The sequence below is a fragment of the Diabrotica virgifera genome, chromosome 2, assembly GCF_917563875.1.
Source record: "Diabrotica virgifera virgifera chromosome 2, PGI_DIABVI_V3a".
Lineage (NCBI taxonomy): Eukaryota > Metazoa > Arthropoda > Insecta > Coleoptera > Chrysomelidae > Diabrotica > Diabrotica virgifera.
In genome coordinates, this window is record NC_065444.1 from 135233154 (window position 1) to 135251683 (window position 18530).

Genomic DNA, 18530 nt, shown 5'->3' on the forward strand with positions numbered 1-18530 from the left:
CGAAACTTTTTCTCCACCTTAACACAGTAATGAAAATGCTGCTTCCCATTTCCATGTGATAGATTTTATACTAACCCTAAAATCCGGGGTCGCCACTTCCGCCATCCTCGCCGTACCGAAGGCTTCCATCTCCGCCGTGGCTGCCGTTGTGGTCTTCATCCGTAACCCTGGACAAGGGACCCTAAGCAGGTACTAGTTTCCCGGGTCAAGAAACACCTGGAATCTGTGGGGGCAGGGATTGATTCAGTTTCCCTGATAGGACTATCCAAGGAGTTCCAAGGAGTTCCTACCCACTACCCGTAACAACATCAACATCTTCAACAATTACTTATTCCAACGCCGTAACCAATTTTAACTTCCCCACCAAGCAACAAGCAGTCGTTTTGTCATCTGTACCAGACATAAAAATACATGAATACATAACAGCAATAGGAACTTTAGTACAACCAAAAATATCATCTTCGCGTCCAGAATCTCAAACAACCGAGTATGCATCTATCTTAGTAACACCGCAATCGTAGAAAATTTACTATATAATCACAAATCCGTTTCAATACAAGGAAACTACATAGATATCAGAAGATTAATTACTCCTGCAAGCCGACTAGTGATATCAGGTGTCTGTCCCAGTATTCCAAATACTATAATCGAAGAAGAGCTCAAAAAATTGGAGCTTACTGCAGTGTCTAAAATAACATTTTTAAAAGTTGGCATGCCTGAGTCTGAATACAGTCATATATTGAGCTTTAGGCGTCAAGTATTTGTTGCTCCAACAATTAATAATTCTATGCCAAATTCACTTCTAATATCTCACGACAATATCCCTTACGGAATTTATCTTTCCTTAGATGGTCTAAATTGCTCTAAATATAATACCACGGGGCATAAAGATGAAAACTGCACTACTGAATCAATTAATGAACAAAATCTTGACCAGGTATCTCAATATATGAATGTTAATATTTCTGAAACAGAAAATTATCCAATAAATCAAAAATCAATTACATCAGAGTCTCCAACTGCTCATCAATCCAGTACTCCTCCTACTTCTATAACCAACCCACCACCAACTACCTCCTCCAACTCACAAAACCTATCTGAATCATCATCTAATACTACCAACATAGTAGCACATACTTCTATCAAAAGACAAATTTCAACATCTCCTGAAATAATAGAGTCAGAAAATCAAAAAATAATACTTCCAGCTCCAAAGCAATCTGCACCCAAAAGAATAAAAAAAGCATTTAACATCGAAACCTCAATGAAACTTATAGAAGCCATTTTATCGTCAGCCACTACTCCTTACCCACTAAAATATACAGAACTTTGTGACTATATTACGAATGCTATAGGCTCCAAATTGCCTGAAACAATAGCAAAGGATTATACTAATGATCTAGAAGAACTTACAAGCTCTGAATTGCAAATGATGCACGCAAACGCAAACGACCGACGCCTTAAAAACAACATTTCAAGGAGTTTAAAAAAGATAAACGGAACAGACAACTACTCTTCTGTTACTGAGGAAGAAAGCGACTGTAACCCTATTCAATAACAAATTCATAGTTCAATGGAATTTAAATGGCTTCTACAGCCATATCGAAAACTTAAAAATACTAATCAATGAATTTTCACCGTTAGTAATATGTTTACAAGAAACGCGACTTTCTAATAATAAAGTAAATTTAAAAAAGAATGTGTGTGTACTTTGTACGCACGTAAGAAGTTATACTTCTACTACATATTATGTGATTTTTAAGACAATACCAAAAATTTAAAAAAATAAAAGAATAAAACGCACACAAACACATTGAAAAATGCCACAAAGAAAAAATGATTCCTGAACGATAATAATTGTTGGCAAAAATTTTAAATACGCATTTTCTGAAAAAAAAAATTATATAACAAATATACTTACAATCATAAAATGCATAAAAAAATAAAAAAATAAAAACTTGCATCGGGAATCGAACCCGTGAATTTCGGTACGCTTTGATTCGTAATCGAAGCCTAGACTCACTCGTCCAATTCCACATTATTTGTCATGTGGAAAAATAGGGTAACTGAACGTTTTGCTGTTTGACAGTTGTTTTGAATATAATTAAATTATGTAGCTTAAATTTTGTGGAAGAAAATATTAAAATATAACAAAACAGTAAGAAAACAATATATTAGATGAAGATTGGTAGAACTTTTGTTGGTAATCAAATTAAGTATGTAAATCAAAGCATTACATACCTACTAGATAAATAAATCTACGCCAAAAAATCATAATTTAAAAATAAAAATCGGACCTAATTTGGAATTTCTCTCTAAAATCCCCATTCTTGAGAAAATAAATGTACAGTAGAGCGTCGATTATCCGAACGTCGATCAACCGAACGACCGCTTATTCGAACTATCGACTCCCGCGTCCCGCACTCGAATACCGAGCAAGCTTTAGTAATTGACGCTTAAAATATCTTCAATTTTCTTCAATATTGTATCCAAAAATAATTATGTTGTTGCAAAGACTGCACTTTTTTGTTTAGTTGCTAGTTGTCATTATCAAGATATAAATAAATATGTAGGTATATAAATATGGCTTTTATTCACTTGTGGATAAATATGTATGACTATAAATATGTATCAATATATTGTAGTTCGATTATCCGAACAAATCGGTTTTATGAACACCTATGTCCCCCAATTAGTTCGGATAATCGACGCTCTACTGTATTTTAACCTAATCGAAATGTATAATTACAATATGATTATAATAAAAACTACTTACCAAATTAGAATGAGTTTTCCTTGTCCAAAATAGTCCAAAAGTCCAAAAATATAGGTATATGAAAACTATTTAAAAAGGCAGTATAACTATTAACTAACTTTTGTTTGTTGTTTCTTTTCACACAAATTTTAAAACGCAACAACCATAAATAATCAAACTACAGCTGTACCACAGCCGCCATACTGAATAATTTTTGACATGTCATTTGAACATCCAATCAGAACAAAGTTATAATGCGCATGCGCCGGGATCATAGGTTTTAACATATAAAAATTCACACTCATATCGCCGGTAAAGAAGTATAACTTCAAAAACTATACATCTTACACTAAATGTAGACCGGTGCAGCAGATAGCTAGCGGTGGTGTAGGTATCTTTGTGAAATTGTCGAGTCCAAAGCATCATTTCAAAATCAACATTTGCAGTATACAGTGCTAGTCAAAAGTCCGTACCCCCCCTCTTATCTTTTGAACGGTTATACCTATAATAGTGAAATTTGGAGGGAGGAAATAAACGGACGTAAGCTTCTTAACTAGACATGACAGGTGACGTAATAGTGACAGATGACTTTACAGCGCCACTGTGACAGATAATTTTAAATGGGACCTTATGACAAGTGATACATCGTTTGAAAGGTATTGAAAATACCTATTCAGATATACTAATTTTGTTTGAGTTTAAGCTAATTTTGATGAATAAATGAAATAATATAAAATTGTAGTTTCGTATTTAATTAATAAAAATTCTAAATTCCGCCTATGATTACTTGTCAAAAAGGGTGATGTTGTCGTAAAAACTACTAGAGAATTAAAAAACGTCAACTTTTTTGACAAAAAAACCATAGGCGGACATTTGAATTTTTATTAATTAAATGCGAAACTACAATATTATATTAATTTAATTTATTCACCAAAATCAAAATCAACTTAAACCCAAAAAAATTAGTATGACTGAATAGGTATTTTGAATACCTTTCAAACTAGGTATCACTTGCCATAAGGTCCCATTTAAAAAAATTGGTCACAGTGGCTCTGTAATGTCATCTGTCACTATTACGTCACCTGTCATGACTAGTTAAGAAGCTTACGTCCGTTTATTTCCTCGCTTCAAATTTCACTATTATAGGTATAACCGTTCAAAAGATAAGAGGGGGGGTACGGACTTTTGACTAGCACTGTATATCTACCACATCCAGACGAATCCATACTCCTAGAACTACAAAAAGTGATAGAACAAATTCCATCCCCTAAATTAATTCTGGCTGACACAAACTGTCATAACGAATCTTGGGGATCTGAAAAAACTGACAAAAATGGCAAAACTCTATTGGAAATAATTAACAACCTCAAACTAGTACTATTAAATACGGGAATGCCTACCCGTTTCAACGCATACAATGGCACGTTTTCAACCATTGATTTATCCCTCAGAGATTCAACTTTAGCACCACTACTTGAGTGGAATACGCTTTCACACTTATATGACAGCGACCATCTACCAATTTTAATCACTCATATTAAAGACGCAAACATTAATACAAAACCATATGAAACATGGAAATTAAAGTCAGCAGATTGGGAAAAGTACATTAGTTTAGTAACTGCACGAATGGAAGACTTCAAAATATTAGAAGATGTAGACACAACAATAACAAATTTTAATAATGTTATAGTTGATTCAGCAAGAGACGCGATTGGAAAAACTAAAGCTACCACTATAACACCCATACCCTGGTGGAATATCGAAATAGAGACTTCTTTGAAACAAACAAAACACTCATTCAATATATTGAAAAAACACAATTCCGAAGCCAACTTAGCTAGATTTAGAGCCTTAAGAGCCAGATCCAGATTTCTAATCAAAAAATCTAAGAAAGAAAGCTGGGCCAATTATGTCTCGTCAATAAATTCATCTACACCAATAAGCGATATATGGCAGAAAATAAGGAAAATAAAAGGCTCAACCAAAGTTATTCATATCGACACCATTACTACAGATAACTTAATTACTTCAAATAAACTAGAAATTGTAGAAATCTTAGCGGATCACTATCAATTACATTCGAGCAATGACCAATATAACTCTATTTTCTTAAAACACAAAGAAAAATCCGAATTGTCACAAATCGAAATAGAAGATATTTTATGCCCTCTCAATATGCCTATTACACTAGACGAGCTTAACGAAAGCCTAAGTAATGCTAAAAAAACTTCTCCAGGACCTGATGATATTCCAACTATATTTATTGAGAAATTACCGGAATCGGCAAAGAAAATTTTAGTCGACATCTTTAACAATATTTACACAAATAAAAAGTTCCCTTCAATATGGCGTCAAGCAATTATAATTCCATTTTTAAAAATGAATAAGCCAAAAAACTTACCATCCTCATATCGTCCAATTGGGACCGTGCAAGTTCGGCAAAGCGACCCCTATTTCTACGCTCTGTACTATTATTCGCACTTTTAATTATATTGGCCAATTATATTAGTCCTGGTTACTGGATAATTGTCAAGGCCATAGTCCAAAAAAAAAATAATAAGAAGAAAAAATAAGATTCAGGTTATGTTATGAAAACATCAACAATTGTATGTAGTAAATAAAATTAGTTATTAAAATGCAGTACTGCAAGCAAAATACAATTAATTAAATTTACCTTTATATAATAATTGCATATCATATTAATATTGTGGAGCAATATATAATTTTTCTGCTTCATTGACAGAAGGTATGAAATATACGTCAATTTGACAATTTCAATTGATAATATGAATTATTTAAGATAGTTGCAATATTTCTCCGCGACTCGCGCAGGGTCGTTTCTCGTTTCCCTTTCCAAGTACTTGCACACCGCGAATATCGCTCACCAGTAATGTATGCAAAGCAATGGAGAGAATATTAAGTAAAAGACTGAAATGGCACTTGGAAAACAGAAACCTTTTTACTTCAATACAAAGCGGATACCGTTCAGACAGATCGACAACTGATAACATTGTCGCACTAGAATCCGAAATTCATAAAGCATTTACAAAACAACAAAAAGTAATCGCAATATTTTTTGACATTAAAAAAGCTTTCGACACGACATGGACGCATTATATTCTCAAAATGAGGAAAAACTGGAAAATAGATGATAAGTTTCTCGCTTTTACCAAAAATTTTCTTCAAAACAGGTCCATACAAGTAAAAACCAATGGATTCATATCAACATCGAAATCACTCCATAATGGAATTCCTCAAGGATCAGCCTTAAGCCCAATATTATTCTTAATCGCAATTAATAATATAACAAACTACATAGAGCTTCCTGTAAAAGCTAGTATTTATGCTGATGATCTAGTAATATATGTTAAAAGTAAAAATATAGGTTTAGCTAGGCAAATTCTACAAAGAACATTAAACAGCCTGGGAAAGTGGTCTTTAGAGACTGGTTTAACATTTTCAACTGAGAAGACTAATAGTCTAGTAAAATAAAATTACACTACATGTAAATCAAAATGTAAATTCGTACAGGTTGAAACCAATTTTATATCAAAGTTTAGGTGGGTACAAAAGATATTTTCAAGAAAGTATCCAAATCATACAAGGGGATCATTGTTTAAATAATTAAAAAGTGGTCATTTTTGCAAGAAAATTACTTTTTTAACTGCTGAGGTCATTCAATTACTAATGAAGGTCTATAGGATTGTTTTCTGTAAAGTTGAAGGGTAAATCTTTCACGTAAGTCTTACTAAATTAAATTTGACCACTATTTATTTAAATAATTATACATAAAACTTCAAAAACAAATTTGCAAAAAATTATTTTTAGCGTTTTAAATAAGCACTATAAGATATCTTATTTTACAGGATAAGTTGTGCTATGTTATCAGTATTAAACAAAAAAAAAATTGGTCGAAAAATATTTAATATTTTTTGAGATATTAAATTTGTTTATTAAATGTTACTATATTTTCAATTGCAGAAACGCGGTTGTTGCCAAAGAAATATTCACCTGTATTAAATCTTATTATTTTTATTTTTATGTATATTTTCGATAAATGTATTGATAAATTTAAATTTCAATTAAACTGCCTTCTAAAATTGCATTTGAAAATAATTAATATTTGTTTATAATTTGTTGTTTTAATAACGTCGCGGTGATTAAATATTTTAAAATGCCGTTCCGATAATTGGATTCCTGGGAATTTTTCACTAATTAACACATTTTTTTGTCTTTTTTTCCTCTTCTTTTTTTTTTCTTGGCATTGTATTACTAGAGGCCCTTTTTGGGTTAAGTTTCATTAAGAATGTCGAATCTCTAAGTTGTAGATTCTAGACCTAAAAATATCAAGATTGGTCTAAAATCACTTAAATAAAATGTGGCTACTTACTGAGTTACAGGGTGTTTTATTTAAAAATTTAAAAATTATTTTCACCAAGTGCTTTCAAACTATTTGACGTATCCTTATTGTACTTTACAGGAAGTGTGGGTACTATACAGTCTACTAAATTGTGATAAATAAAAGTTTCTAGCTACCACCAGAGGCGTACGACAGGGCCCAGTTAATGGTTGACCCTTTCCAAATTCTACGCCACTGAGGGAATTACTATTTTAGCGAAATTTTTAGATTCTCCAATACTTTCTATGTAAATAATATACTCTTTACTGGTAATGATTAAGTCATTAGTTTTCGAGATATTGGACGTTAAAAATGAAACGGCATAGTTATTTTGATTCATTCATTCATTCATTTTAAACTTCCAGTATCTCTCAAACTGATGACTTTATCAATACCAATAAAGTTATTTACATACAAAGTATTGGAGAATCGAAAAATTTCGCTACAATAGTAATTCACTCAGTGGCGTAGAATTTGGGAAGGGTCAATCATTCACTATCCCCTGTCGTACGTCTCTGGCACTAGCTAGAAACGTTTATTAATCACAATTTAATAGGGTGTATAATAGCCACACTTTCTGCCAAGTATGATAAGGATACGTCAAATAGTTTTAAAGTACTTGGTAACAATAATTTTTAAATTTTTAAATAAAACACCCTGTAACTCAGTAAGTAGCCACATTTTATTTAAAAAATTTTAGTTAAATCTTAATATTTTTAGGTCTAGAATCAACAACTCAGAGATTCGACATTCTTAATAAAATTAATTCTAAAAGGGCCCGTAGTAATATAACTCCAAGAAGAAAAAGAAGAAGAAAAAACGACAAAAAAATTTTGTTAATTAGTAAAAAAATTCCTGGAGCCCAATGATCGAAACGGCATTTCAAAATACTTAATCCTCGCGACGTTATTAAAAAAACAAATTATAAACAAATTTGAATAATTTTCAAATGCCATTTTAGGGGGAGTTTAACTTAAATTTGAATTTATCAATACATTTATCGAAAATATACATAAAAATAAAAATATTGAGATCTTAAGCAGGTGAATATTTCTTTGGCAACAACCACGTTTTTGCAATTGAAAATATAGTAACATTTAATAAACAAATTCAATATCTCAAAAAATATTAAATATTTTTCGACCAATTTTTTTTTGTTGATACTGGTAACATAGCGCAACTTAATCTGTAAAATAAGATATTTTATAGTTCTTATTTAAAACGCTAAAATTATTGTTTTTGCAAATTTGTTTTTAAAGTTTTACATATAATTATTTAAATAAATAGGAGGTCAAATTTAATTTAGTAAGTCTTATGAGAAATATTTACTCTTCAACTTTGCAGAAAAAAATCCTATAGACCTTCGTTGGTAATTGAATGACCTCAGCAGTTAAAAAAGTAATGCATTTTGCAAAAATGACCCCTTTTTAATTATTTAAACAATGATCCCCTTGTATGATTTGGATACTTTCTTGAAAATATCTTTTGTACCCACCTAAACTTTGATATAAAATTTGTTTTAACCTGTACGAATTTACATATTGACTTTATTTTATTTTATTAGGCTATAAAGTAATAATCTTTGACAAAAGAAGAGAGAAATACAACTTAAACCTGTGTCTAAATGGATATTCTCTGAAACAAGTCCGTGAAATCAAATTTTTAGGTATAGTATTTGACTCACAACTCACATGGACCTCACATATCAACATTTTAATTCTATCCTGTCAACAACGAATAAATTTACTAAGAGTGTTATCCAATCATAAATGGGGTTCAGACACTAGAATTCTCCTAAAGCTATATCAAACATTAATAAGAAGCAAGCTCGACTACGGATGCATGTGTTATGAAACAGCAAACAAAAATCAACTAAAAAAACTGGAGATCATTCAAACCACATCTCTACGACTAATCTTTGGAGCCTTTAGAACTACTCCAATAAGAAGCCTTCAAGTTCTAGCAGAAAAAATACCATTATACCTCAGAAGACAATACCTATCACTATGCTACAATTCAAAAATTCTAAGCGCAAATGAAAATACCTTTCTCGCAAGTTTAGTATCGGAAGAACCACCAGAACAATACAGAAATTACACCACCAAGGCAATACCATTTTACGAACGCATTAAACGATTACCGTATAGTATCAATCAAAACACCTTAGCATCCATAAAAAAAATATCAGACACCCCCCTGGACAGTTTCTTTACTAATAGTAGACCTCTCCTTACATAATTCTAACAAACATTCACACACTTCTGCTGAGATCAGGCTTCAATATCATACAAATTTACTCAAATACTCTTTTACCGAAAAACTTTTCTTTACCGATGCCTCCAAAAGTTGCAACGGAATAGCTGCTGCTACTGTATCAGAAAACGTAATTTCCGCCACTAGATTATCTGATGGCTGCAGTATTTATACCGCAGAACTTCAAGGAATACTTGACGCATTAAATCATTGTAAAAATACAAATGAAAACCAAAACCAAATACTAATATTATCAGATTCACTAAGTTCTTTACAGGCCATCAAACATGTTTATCCTACCCACATCAATCTATTTCTAATTAAAACGCGTTGCATCAGTTCCAATTTTCTGGGAAAACCATCTCATTTATGTGGGTCCCATCCCATGTAGGAATAACTGGTAATGAGTTAGCAGACAAAACAGCGTTCGAAGCGATAAACAATGTGAACATTCCGACTACAGCAGGCATACCAATCTCTGACACTAAACCTTTATTCAAGAATCATGTAAACAAAATCTGGCAAGAAATATGGGATCAAACAAACACAAATCTGAAAACCATTAAACCAGACGTATCTTCAAAAAATCTTCCTATGCCACCAAAAAGAAAAGACCAAGTAATTATCAGCAGACTCCGGCTTGGACACACACGACTTACCCACAGCTACGTAATCTTCAAGGAACCACCACCAATGTGCCAAAGATGCCAAATACCTCTCACAGTTAACCATATAATAATAGAATGTCCAGAGTATACTTCAGCGAAAACGATATTCAAGATACCCAACAGCCTGAAAGAAGCACTGGTCACAAAATTCAATGAAGTTCTATCTTTTGTAAATCATTGTAAACTGTATAACAAATTATGATTCATTTTTTTTCTTTGTAAACTCTAAATAATTTCCATATTTTTGTCATTCTTATAGTCTAAAAATGTATCTTTTGCTCTATCTACTCGTATTTTGTATTATAAATGTACCGCTAATAACCCGAGTGGTTGATCCGGATAAATAAAAATAAAAAAAAAATCTGTCGGGATTTTCGGATGTAAAAGAGTATACCTTGTCGGACAATCTATACAGTATTGATTCCATTGAAGTTTCCAGTTATCATGTAGTCTGGCTTTACTTATGGTTATACATTCTTGAAGTCCAATATCATTCAATGTTTTCTCGCCACTTAGAATGCTGTCTTTTGCCAACTGATCTACTTTTTCATTATTTTCAAGACCAATATGATCTTTTATCCACGTGAATACTACATTACACTTCATAGTTGATAGATTAGATAATAGTATTTTTAATTCTTTGATGTAGGGATTTGCGTTAGCAGAATTTTCGTCTAGTTGAGTAGAGAAACTTTTTAAAACTGATAAAATGATTTTAAAAATGAGTCGGATAAAATGTTTATTTGTTTGAGATTTTTATTTTATTTTTATTTTGTTAATAGTGTTAATATCGAGCTTTCACTAAATTTATTTGTTTCATCAGTATGTCATGATAAGCAAGTAAAGTTTGCGAAACCTCGATAATAAGAAAAAGTTTCTTTTGTCCCGCCCTTTAAATTAATAACTGCAACCTCAAAATAAAACTTAAGTTTACATAGCGTGTCAGCATCTTGTTTCAGGATTTCATTATGAGCGTAGGAGCAAAATTTTGGCTCCAGTGCTTTTTATATACATTCATTTTTTTCGAATTCTGAGAAAACTAATAAATATTTTTGAAAAATTTAAAGGCAGAATGAAAGATTACATTATTACCGAGGGCCAAATGTCCCTTAGAATAAACAAAAAGTTTCTTTTGAATGAGATATTTGAAATTAAAAATCACACTAAATTTTCTCTTTTTTTTCACATTATAGAAGTTTCCGGGACTTTTTTTTTCATTACTTTTTGACTGCTTTTTCATTCTGCGTCTAAATTTTTCAGAAATACCTATTAGTTTTCTCAGGATTCGACAAAAATGAATGCATTTAAAAAGCATTGGAACCGAAATTTTGCACCTACCGCCGTAAATACCTAAATTTGGTTTTGTTACAGGAAAAGAGTAGAATAAAATATATTAGAATGATTGCAGTAATTTGCTATTCAACTGCAACAGAAGACATTCCAGAAAGATTCTTGTTATGAATTCTCCTCTTCCTATTATTTTGTTGCCATGAGTTTTTTATACAGTGAGCACGTAAAGGTTGGAATAAATTCATTTTTTCATGAATGGGCGACTTTGGAAAAAAATCCCGAAACAGGTCAATTTTTATATTTCATTTACGACTTTTTGGCATAGATATCATATTAGTGACGTCACCCATCTGGATGTAATGACGTCGCCGATGATTTTTTTTAATGAGAATAGGGGATGTGTGATAGCTTATTTGAAAGGTAATTCAATTCTCTATTCAGTTTTATAAACATTAACATATTTATTTATATTATACAGTGTGCTCAAAAAAAATTATTTTATTAAAATAATTGGCACAAAAAAAAGAATGTGTTTAATTTATTTAATTCAAAATACATTTTACTGCTATCAGAAAACAGGAAAAAATGTTTATTTGACAAATAAATATTGTTTTTTGCTTAAATTCAAAATTAAAGCTGCCACCCACCTGCCTCGTTGACAGTTTCAACATTTAATTTAAGCAAAATGCAATGATTATTTTTTAAATATACATTTTTTCTGTTTTCTGAGAGTATAATGCATTTTGAATTAATAAATTACATACATTCTACTTTTCATGTCAATATATTTAATTTAAAAAAATGTTTTTGGACACCCTGTATAAATAATTACGTTAATGTTTATATTACTGAATAGAGAATTGAATTACCTCTCAAATGAGCTATCACACAACCCCTATTCTCATTTAAAAAATCATCGATGACGTCATCACATCCAGATGGGTGGCGCCACTAGTATGATATATATGCCAAAACCTCATAATTTTAAAATAAAAATTGACTTGTTTCGGGATTTTTTTCCAAAATCGCCCATTCATGAAAAAATAAATTTATTCCAACCTTTACGTGCTCTCTGTATACTGTTCTATGTATTTCAGTATTATTTTAGTGTAAGATACTAAAAGTTTAATTTTTAATGTATATTACTTATAAATTTTTCAATTTTTTTTACTTATCTTGCTTAACTTTGTTGCTGGTAACACAAAACAATTGTTATTTAACTTGTTTTATTGCCATTTTTTGATGAAATGTTACCTTTTTTCTGAAACCCAAGATCAACATTATACGAAAACATTATTGTTCTGAAGCTATTTCTTTGTAACATCTATGTAATTTACTATTCTAATTGGGAAATAAGCCACAACTATTTAACTTAAAAAATGATTTTATTGAAAAAATTGGAAAAAATCCACTGACGTCGAAGTGGAAGTCGAAACGTCAATAAAATCATTTTTAAGTTAAATTGTGGCTTATTTCCCAATTAGCATAGTAAATTACCAAAAAATTAGACTAATTTGCAAATTCAAGGTCAAAAATTTAATCATAACTGTCTTTAAAGGAAAAAATTTCTTTGGTAGAATTATTGTTAAGTATGAAAGTAGCAAATAATTGTTTCTGAATTAAAAGGTAACATTATTTGGTTATTAGAAGTTCAATGTGTTAAGTAGGGTTTCCTACATCAAGTTTAATTTGCTTTTTAAATGCAACAGAAGGCATTCCAGAAAGATTCCTGTTCCTGTTATTAATTCTCCTCTTCCTATTATTTTTTCGCCATGAGTTTTTTTTTCTAACATTTATTTCAGTATTATTTAAGTAAAAGATACTAAAAGTTGTATTTTTATTGCATATTAAACTTCAGTCGAATTTTGTTACTGATCTTGCTTAACTTTGTTGTAGGTAACACAAAACAATTGTTATTTAACTTGTTTTATTGCAATTTTTAATGAAATGTTTCCTTTTTTCTGAAACCTAAGATCAAAATTATACGAAAATAAACTAATTTACAAATTCAAGGTCAAAAATTTAATCATAACTCACAAGAAAAAAATGTATTTGGTAGAATCACATCTTGTTAAGTATGAAAGTAACAAATAATTCTATTTCTGAATTAAAAAATAACATTGTTTGGCTATTACAAGTTTAATGTATTAAGTAGGGTTTCCTATATTAAGGTCAAAAAATTTTGTTATAATATTAGGTACCAAAGTATCACCAAAAAATTTAAGATTCTAGTTTGTATTAATTAAATTATGTTTTGAGTAGGTAATAGATATTGTTCAGTTTTCATATTTATTAAAAGTTTCAGTTCAAATTAGTTGGTTTTATATTTCTATTTTTATATGGCCAGGGACTAGGACCAGAGAACATAAAAATGGAACTACCTACATACTGAAATATGGAGGAGCAAGGATCGTATCCTTTATACGAGTGTTGTTCAATAAAATTGAAGCAGGGAAGGAGATTCTATATGAGTGGAATCTATCATGCATGTCCTCCATTTCAAAAACGGTGACAAAAGGTTAATAAAAATCTATAATTATAATCAAATAAACGGTTTCGTTTGGATTCAAATCGGGTCTCTTAGTATCCTCTGACACCGTGTTTCGGGGTCTACCCCTTATCAAAGAGGCTTTGTAAGAAGACTGATCTGAATCAAAACTCACCGAGAAGATGGTGTAAATATTCAAATATTTATACCGGAGCACGCTTAGACCGATTTCCAACGGGGAACGATGAAATGAATGAAAATGAATCGTCGTCGATATTCATTTTCATTCATTTTATACTTATAATGCCTTCCACAGCAATAATCTCTTCCAGCTTTACAGAAAACGAAAGAACAGCACATGAACCAATATGGCGAAGAACAAGCCGGATTCCGAAAAGCCAAATCATGTCTAGAATAGAAAGTTTTTAAGCCCCATATTTCAGCAACGTTAAACGAAATCATAAAAAACGAAAAAAAAGTCATATGAGCTGAACCAAAGACAACTAGAATAAAAAATATAGTAACGATGTATAAAATTGTAATCAAAATTTGTTTTTCTTAAAAACTATCAGGTAATAAACATATTATACATATAATTGAATATAATCTGCTTGGCAATCCTGGTAGAATTATACCATTTTTTGAGAAATCTGTCACTTGACTGAATTGTCTTGTTAAACTTAGGATGGATGTTTTGTGTTCCTAAAGTAGTAAATTGTCTTTGGTGAACGTCTTAATACATTTTCTTCCATTATGGCAAATAATTCAATAAAATAAGTTATAGCACACAACTGCCGTTTTATAGGTTACGTTTGCCAAATGTCAATTAACGTTAATCTGTGTAAGTAATTTCTGAAAGGTTTCAAAAACTATTTTAAGTAAACACGTTATCGTGGATATCCCTTATTTATTTACTGAATGTGCATAGTCCAAGAGGCAGCGCTGAAATATTTCTCTGAATTTACTAAAGCTAGTTATTTCACAGTTGATACTGTGATTGTGTAGAAAAACATACTGCGGTCGGTCAAGCGAAACGTAGAATAGGTGGTACTGACAGCTTGTCAAAGTTGCTTACCTGCGGAGGTAATTAAATCCATTTACTAAGGCTGAAAATCAGTACACACATTCTAAATTGAATATAAATAAAAGTTACTATAGTCGGTCAGCTGTATGACGGGACAGAGCTGGTCGGTCCCCCCCATATGTTGACCCCCTCTAAACTGCTTTATTTACAGAATTAGAAAAAAATGTAAAATACAAAACTTATTCAATTTTTAAATTATGATTTTTGACATACATATCGTACTACTGACGTCATCCATCTGGACGTGATGACGTAATCGACTATTTTTTAAAATGAGAATAGGGGTCGTGTGCTAGCTCATTTGAAAGGTTATTCAATTCCCTATTCTGTAATATAAATATTAACATGATTGTTTATACAGGGTGTCCAAATTTTTTTTTAATTTTTGGACACCCTGTATAAATAATGATCTTAATGTTTATATTACTGCATTGAGAATTGAATAACCTTTCAAATGAGCTATCACACGACCCCTATTCTCATTTAAAAAAATAGTCGATTACGTCATCATGCCCAGATAGATGACGTCACTAGTACGATATATATGTCAAAAAATTATAATTAAAAAATCGAATAACTTTTGAATTTTACATTTTTTTCTAATTCTGTAAATCAAGCAGTTTACAAGGAGGTCAAAATATAGTGAACAACCCTGTACATTCATTGGGGCCGACCGACCGGCTCTGTCGGTTAAATTAAAAAAATATTTTTAATTAATTACACATGATGTTTGAAGTAATAAAGTTTAGTTAGAAGTAACTAAATAAAGTTTGTAGTGCAACAGTTACAATCCTGAATTTGTTTATCTTATAATGAATATAACAGCTTTATTTTATCTACATTCAAAACAACCCTGTATTTATAATTGGGTTCGGAGTTGTCCAACTATATAGGTGTTGATTAATCAAAATAAAATTAAATTAGAATTAAATATCATTAAATAAAATGAAATAAACTTTCATAAAATTAATAAAAATAAATAAAACTGAATAAAATCAAATAAAAATAATAAATAAATAAAAAAAATTAAATTAAATAAAAGTAAAGAGAATCTAATACAAATAAATAAAATTTAATAAAACGAAATAAAATAAACGAAAATAAATAAAATACTTAAATTAAATAAAATTAAATAGAATTAATTAAAATTAAATAAAATTTTATAATTTGTTGCTTGTTCTTTTCGTGTGCTCGATACTTTTCTCCTGATTGCCGTTTGTCAGAAAAATTCGGTTTCGAGATAATTTTTGAAAATTTCGAAAAATTAAAAAATTCATATTTTGCCCAATTTAAGTCCAAAAGTTCAACAGTTGCACTTTTCTTCGATAAAATTTGTTGTTCGTTCTTCTTCTGTCCTCAGAATATTTCTACGGCTTAAGATATTGTATTTCGGACACCGATTGCGCTAGAGAAAAAATTTTAGTACGGTTCTGCTCAGAAAAAGCAAGGAGTATACCTACTTAATTTCATATTTTTCACGTCATTATTGTGAGAGTTATGACATCATACGCAACCCCCTTATGACGTATGGGTATGAAATATAGATAACAACCTACTCCGAGTCCGGTCAAATATATCTGCCAAATTTCATAAAAATCGGTCGTCGTTTCGGAGGAGTATGACAACAAACACTGCGACCGGAGAATTTTATATATTTATATATATATGTTAAATATTTAAATGGCTATTAAAAAATAACGGTTGAAGTTAAAAAAAGTGAAAATTTAGGATTGTATGTATCTTTTGGTTCTACGTCTTATAAAATTAAAAAAGAAAAGTTTGTCCAAAAAACATAAAATGATTATGGGGGGGGGGCAAGCCCCCTTTTTACTTAGGTTACTCGTACCAACTCAGAAACCTTCCCGGGTTCATGTACAACAACTTTGGTTAAGCTCATCATATGATGAAATGCATACTTTGCGAGTCTATAAGGTACGTACATATACATACAAACATTCATTTTTATTTATTAGGAAATATTTAGATGGCTATTAAAAAATAACGGTTGAAGTTAAAAAAGTGAAAATTTAGGATTGTATGTATCTTTTGGTTCTACATCATATAAAATTTAAAAAGAAAAGTTTGTCCAAAAAGATAAAAAATAATTATGGGGGGGGGGCAAGCCCCCTTTTCACTTAGGTTAGTCGTACCAACTCATAAACCTTCCCGGGTTCATGCACAACAACTTTGATTAAGGTCATCATATGATGAAATGCATAGTTTGCGAGTCTATACGGTACATACATACATACAAACATTTATTTTTATTTATACTCGTATAGAAGAGGAAATATTTAGATGGCTATTAAAAAATAACGGTTGAAGTTAAAAAAGTGAAAATTTAGGATTGTATGATCTTTTGGTTCTACATCATACAAAATTTAAAAAGAAAAATTTGTCCAAAAAAATAAAAAATAATTATGGGGCTTGGCCCCCATAATTGCCCCCCTTTTGACTTAGGTTCAGGAACCTTCCCGGGTTCATTTACAACAACTTTGATTAAGGTCATCATATGATAAAATGCATAGTTTGCGAGTCTATAAGGTACATACATACATACAAACATTCATTTTTATTTATATAGAAGAGGAAATATTTAGATGGCTATTAAAAAATAACGGTTGAAGTTAAAAAAGTGAAAATTTAGGATTGTATGTATCTTTTGGTTCTACATCATATAAAATTTAAAAAGAAAAGTTTGTCCAAAAAAATTAAATAATAATTATGGGGGAGCAAGCCCCCTTTTCACTTAGGTTACTCGTACCAACTCAGAAACCTTCCCGGGTTCATGTACAACAACTTTGATTAAGGTCATCATATGATGAAGTGCAGTTTGCGAGTCTATAAGGTACATACATACATACAAACATTCATTTTTATTTATATAGATTTAGAATGTGTGTACTGATTTTCAGCCTTAGTAAATGGATTTAATTACCTCCGCAGGTAAGCAACTTTGACAAGCTGTCAGTACCACGTGTTCTACGTTTCGCTTGACCGACCGCAGTATGTTTCTCTACACAATCACGGTAATTAACTGTGAAAAAACCAGCTTTAGTAAATTCACTGAGATTTTTCGGCGCTGCCTCTCCGTCTAGCATGACAAGTATAACGTTTTACGTTTAACGTACGTCAAAAAGTAGAGGGTCTAAAAACCAAGCCGGCTACACACATGCTTGTAAATTAGGAAAGTAGGTAGCATGCCAGTAGCTGGCATAAACCAGTGACTGGCATGCACAAAACACATTTGCGAGTAATTAGCATGCCAGTAGCTCGCATGCCTTTACTGGCAAGGCGAAAAAGCATGGTAGATTTTTACACATGCCAGTGCTAGTAAACAATCGACTAATTTTCATGTGAAACTAAAGTATTTGTTTTGTAATTAAAAGTTTTTGAGATTCCAAGAAAAAAAAAAGGCGATCCATGGACGGACGGTATTAGGAGTGAATTAAACAAGCAAATTTTCTTATGGTCACGGATAATTATTGTTAGAAATTTAATAATGAATCCGACCCATTTCCTCTTGAATTATGGTGTAAGCATTGCCAACGTCTATTTTATTTTTATATTAATTCCAAAGACACTCTAAT

General features: G+C 31.0%; 1 protein-coding gene across 2 annotated transcripts in view; it reads left to right on the forward strand.

Annotated features, from left to right (window-relative positions):
- The window catches only part of LOC126879641 (zinc finger CW-type PWWP domain protein 1-like), a 95520-nt gene extending 81841 nt beyond the window's left edge, over nucleotides 1-13679 (forward strand). For both annotated transcript variants that reach the window (XM_050642827.1, XM_050642828.1), the window contains exon 4: nucleotides 11450-13679. In XM_050642827.1, coding sequence (XP_050498784.1) covers nucleotides 11450-11465 — 16 coding nt within the window. In that variant the 3' untranslated portion in view covers nucleotides 11466-13679. The remainder of the gene's footprint in view (nucleotides 1-11449) is intronic.
- The last annotated feature ends 4851 nt before the right edge of the window (nucleotides 13680-18530 follow it).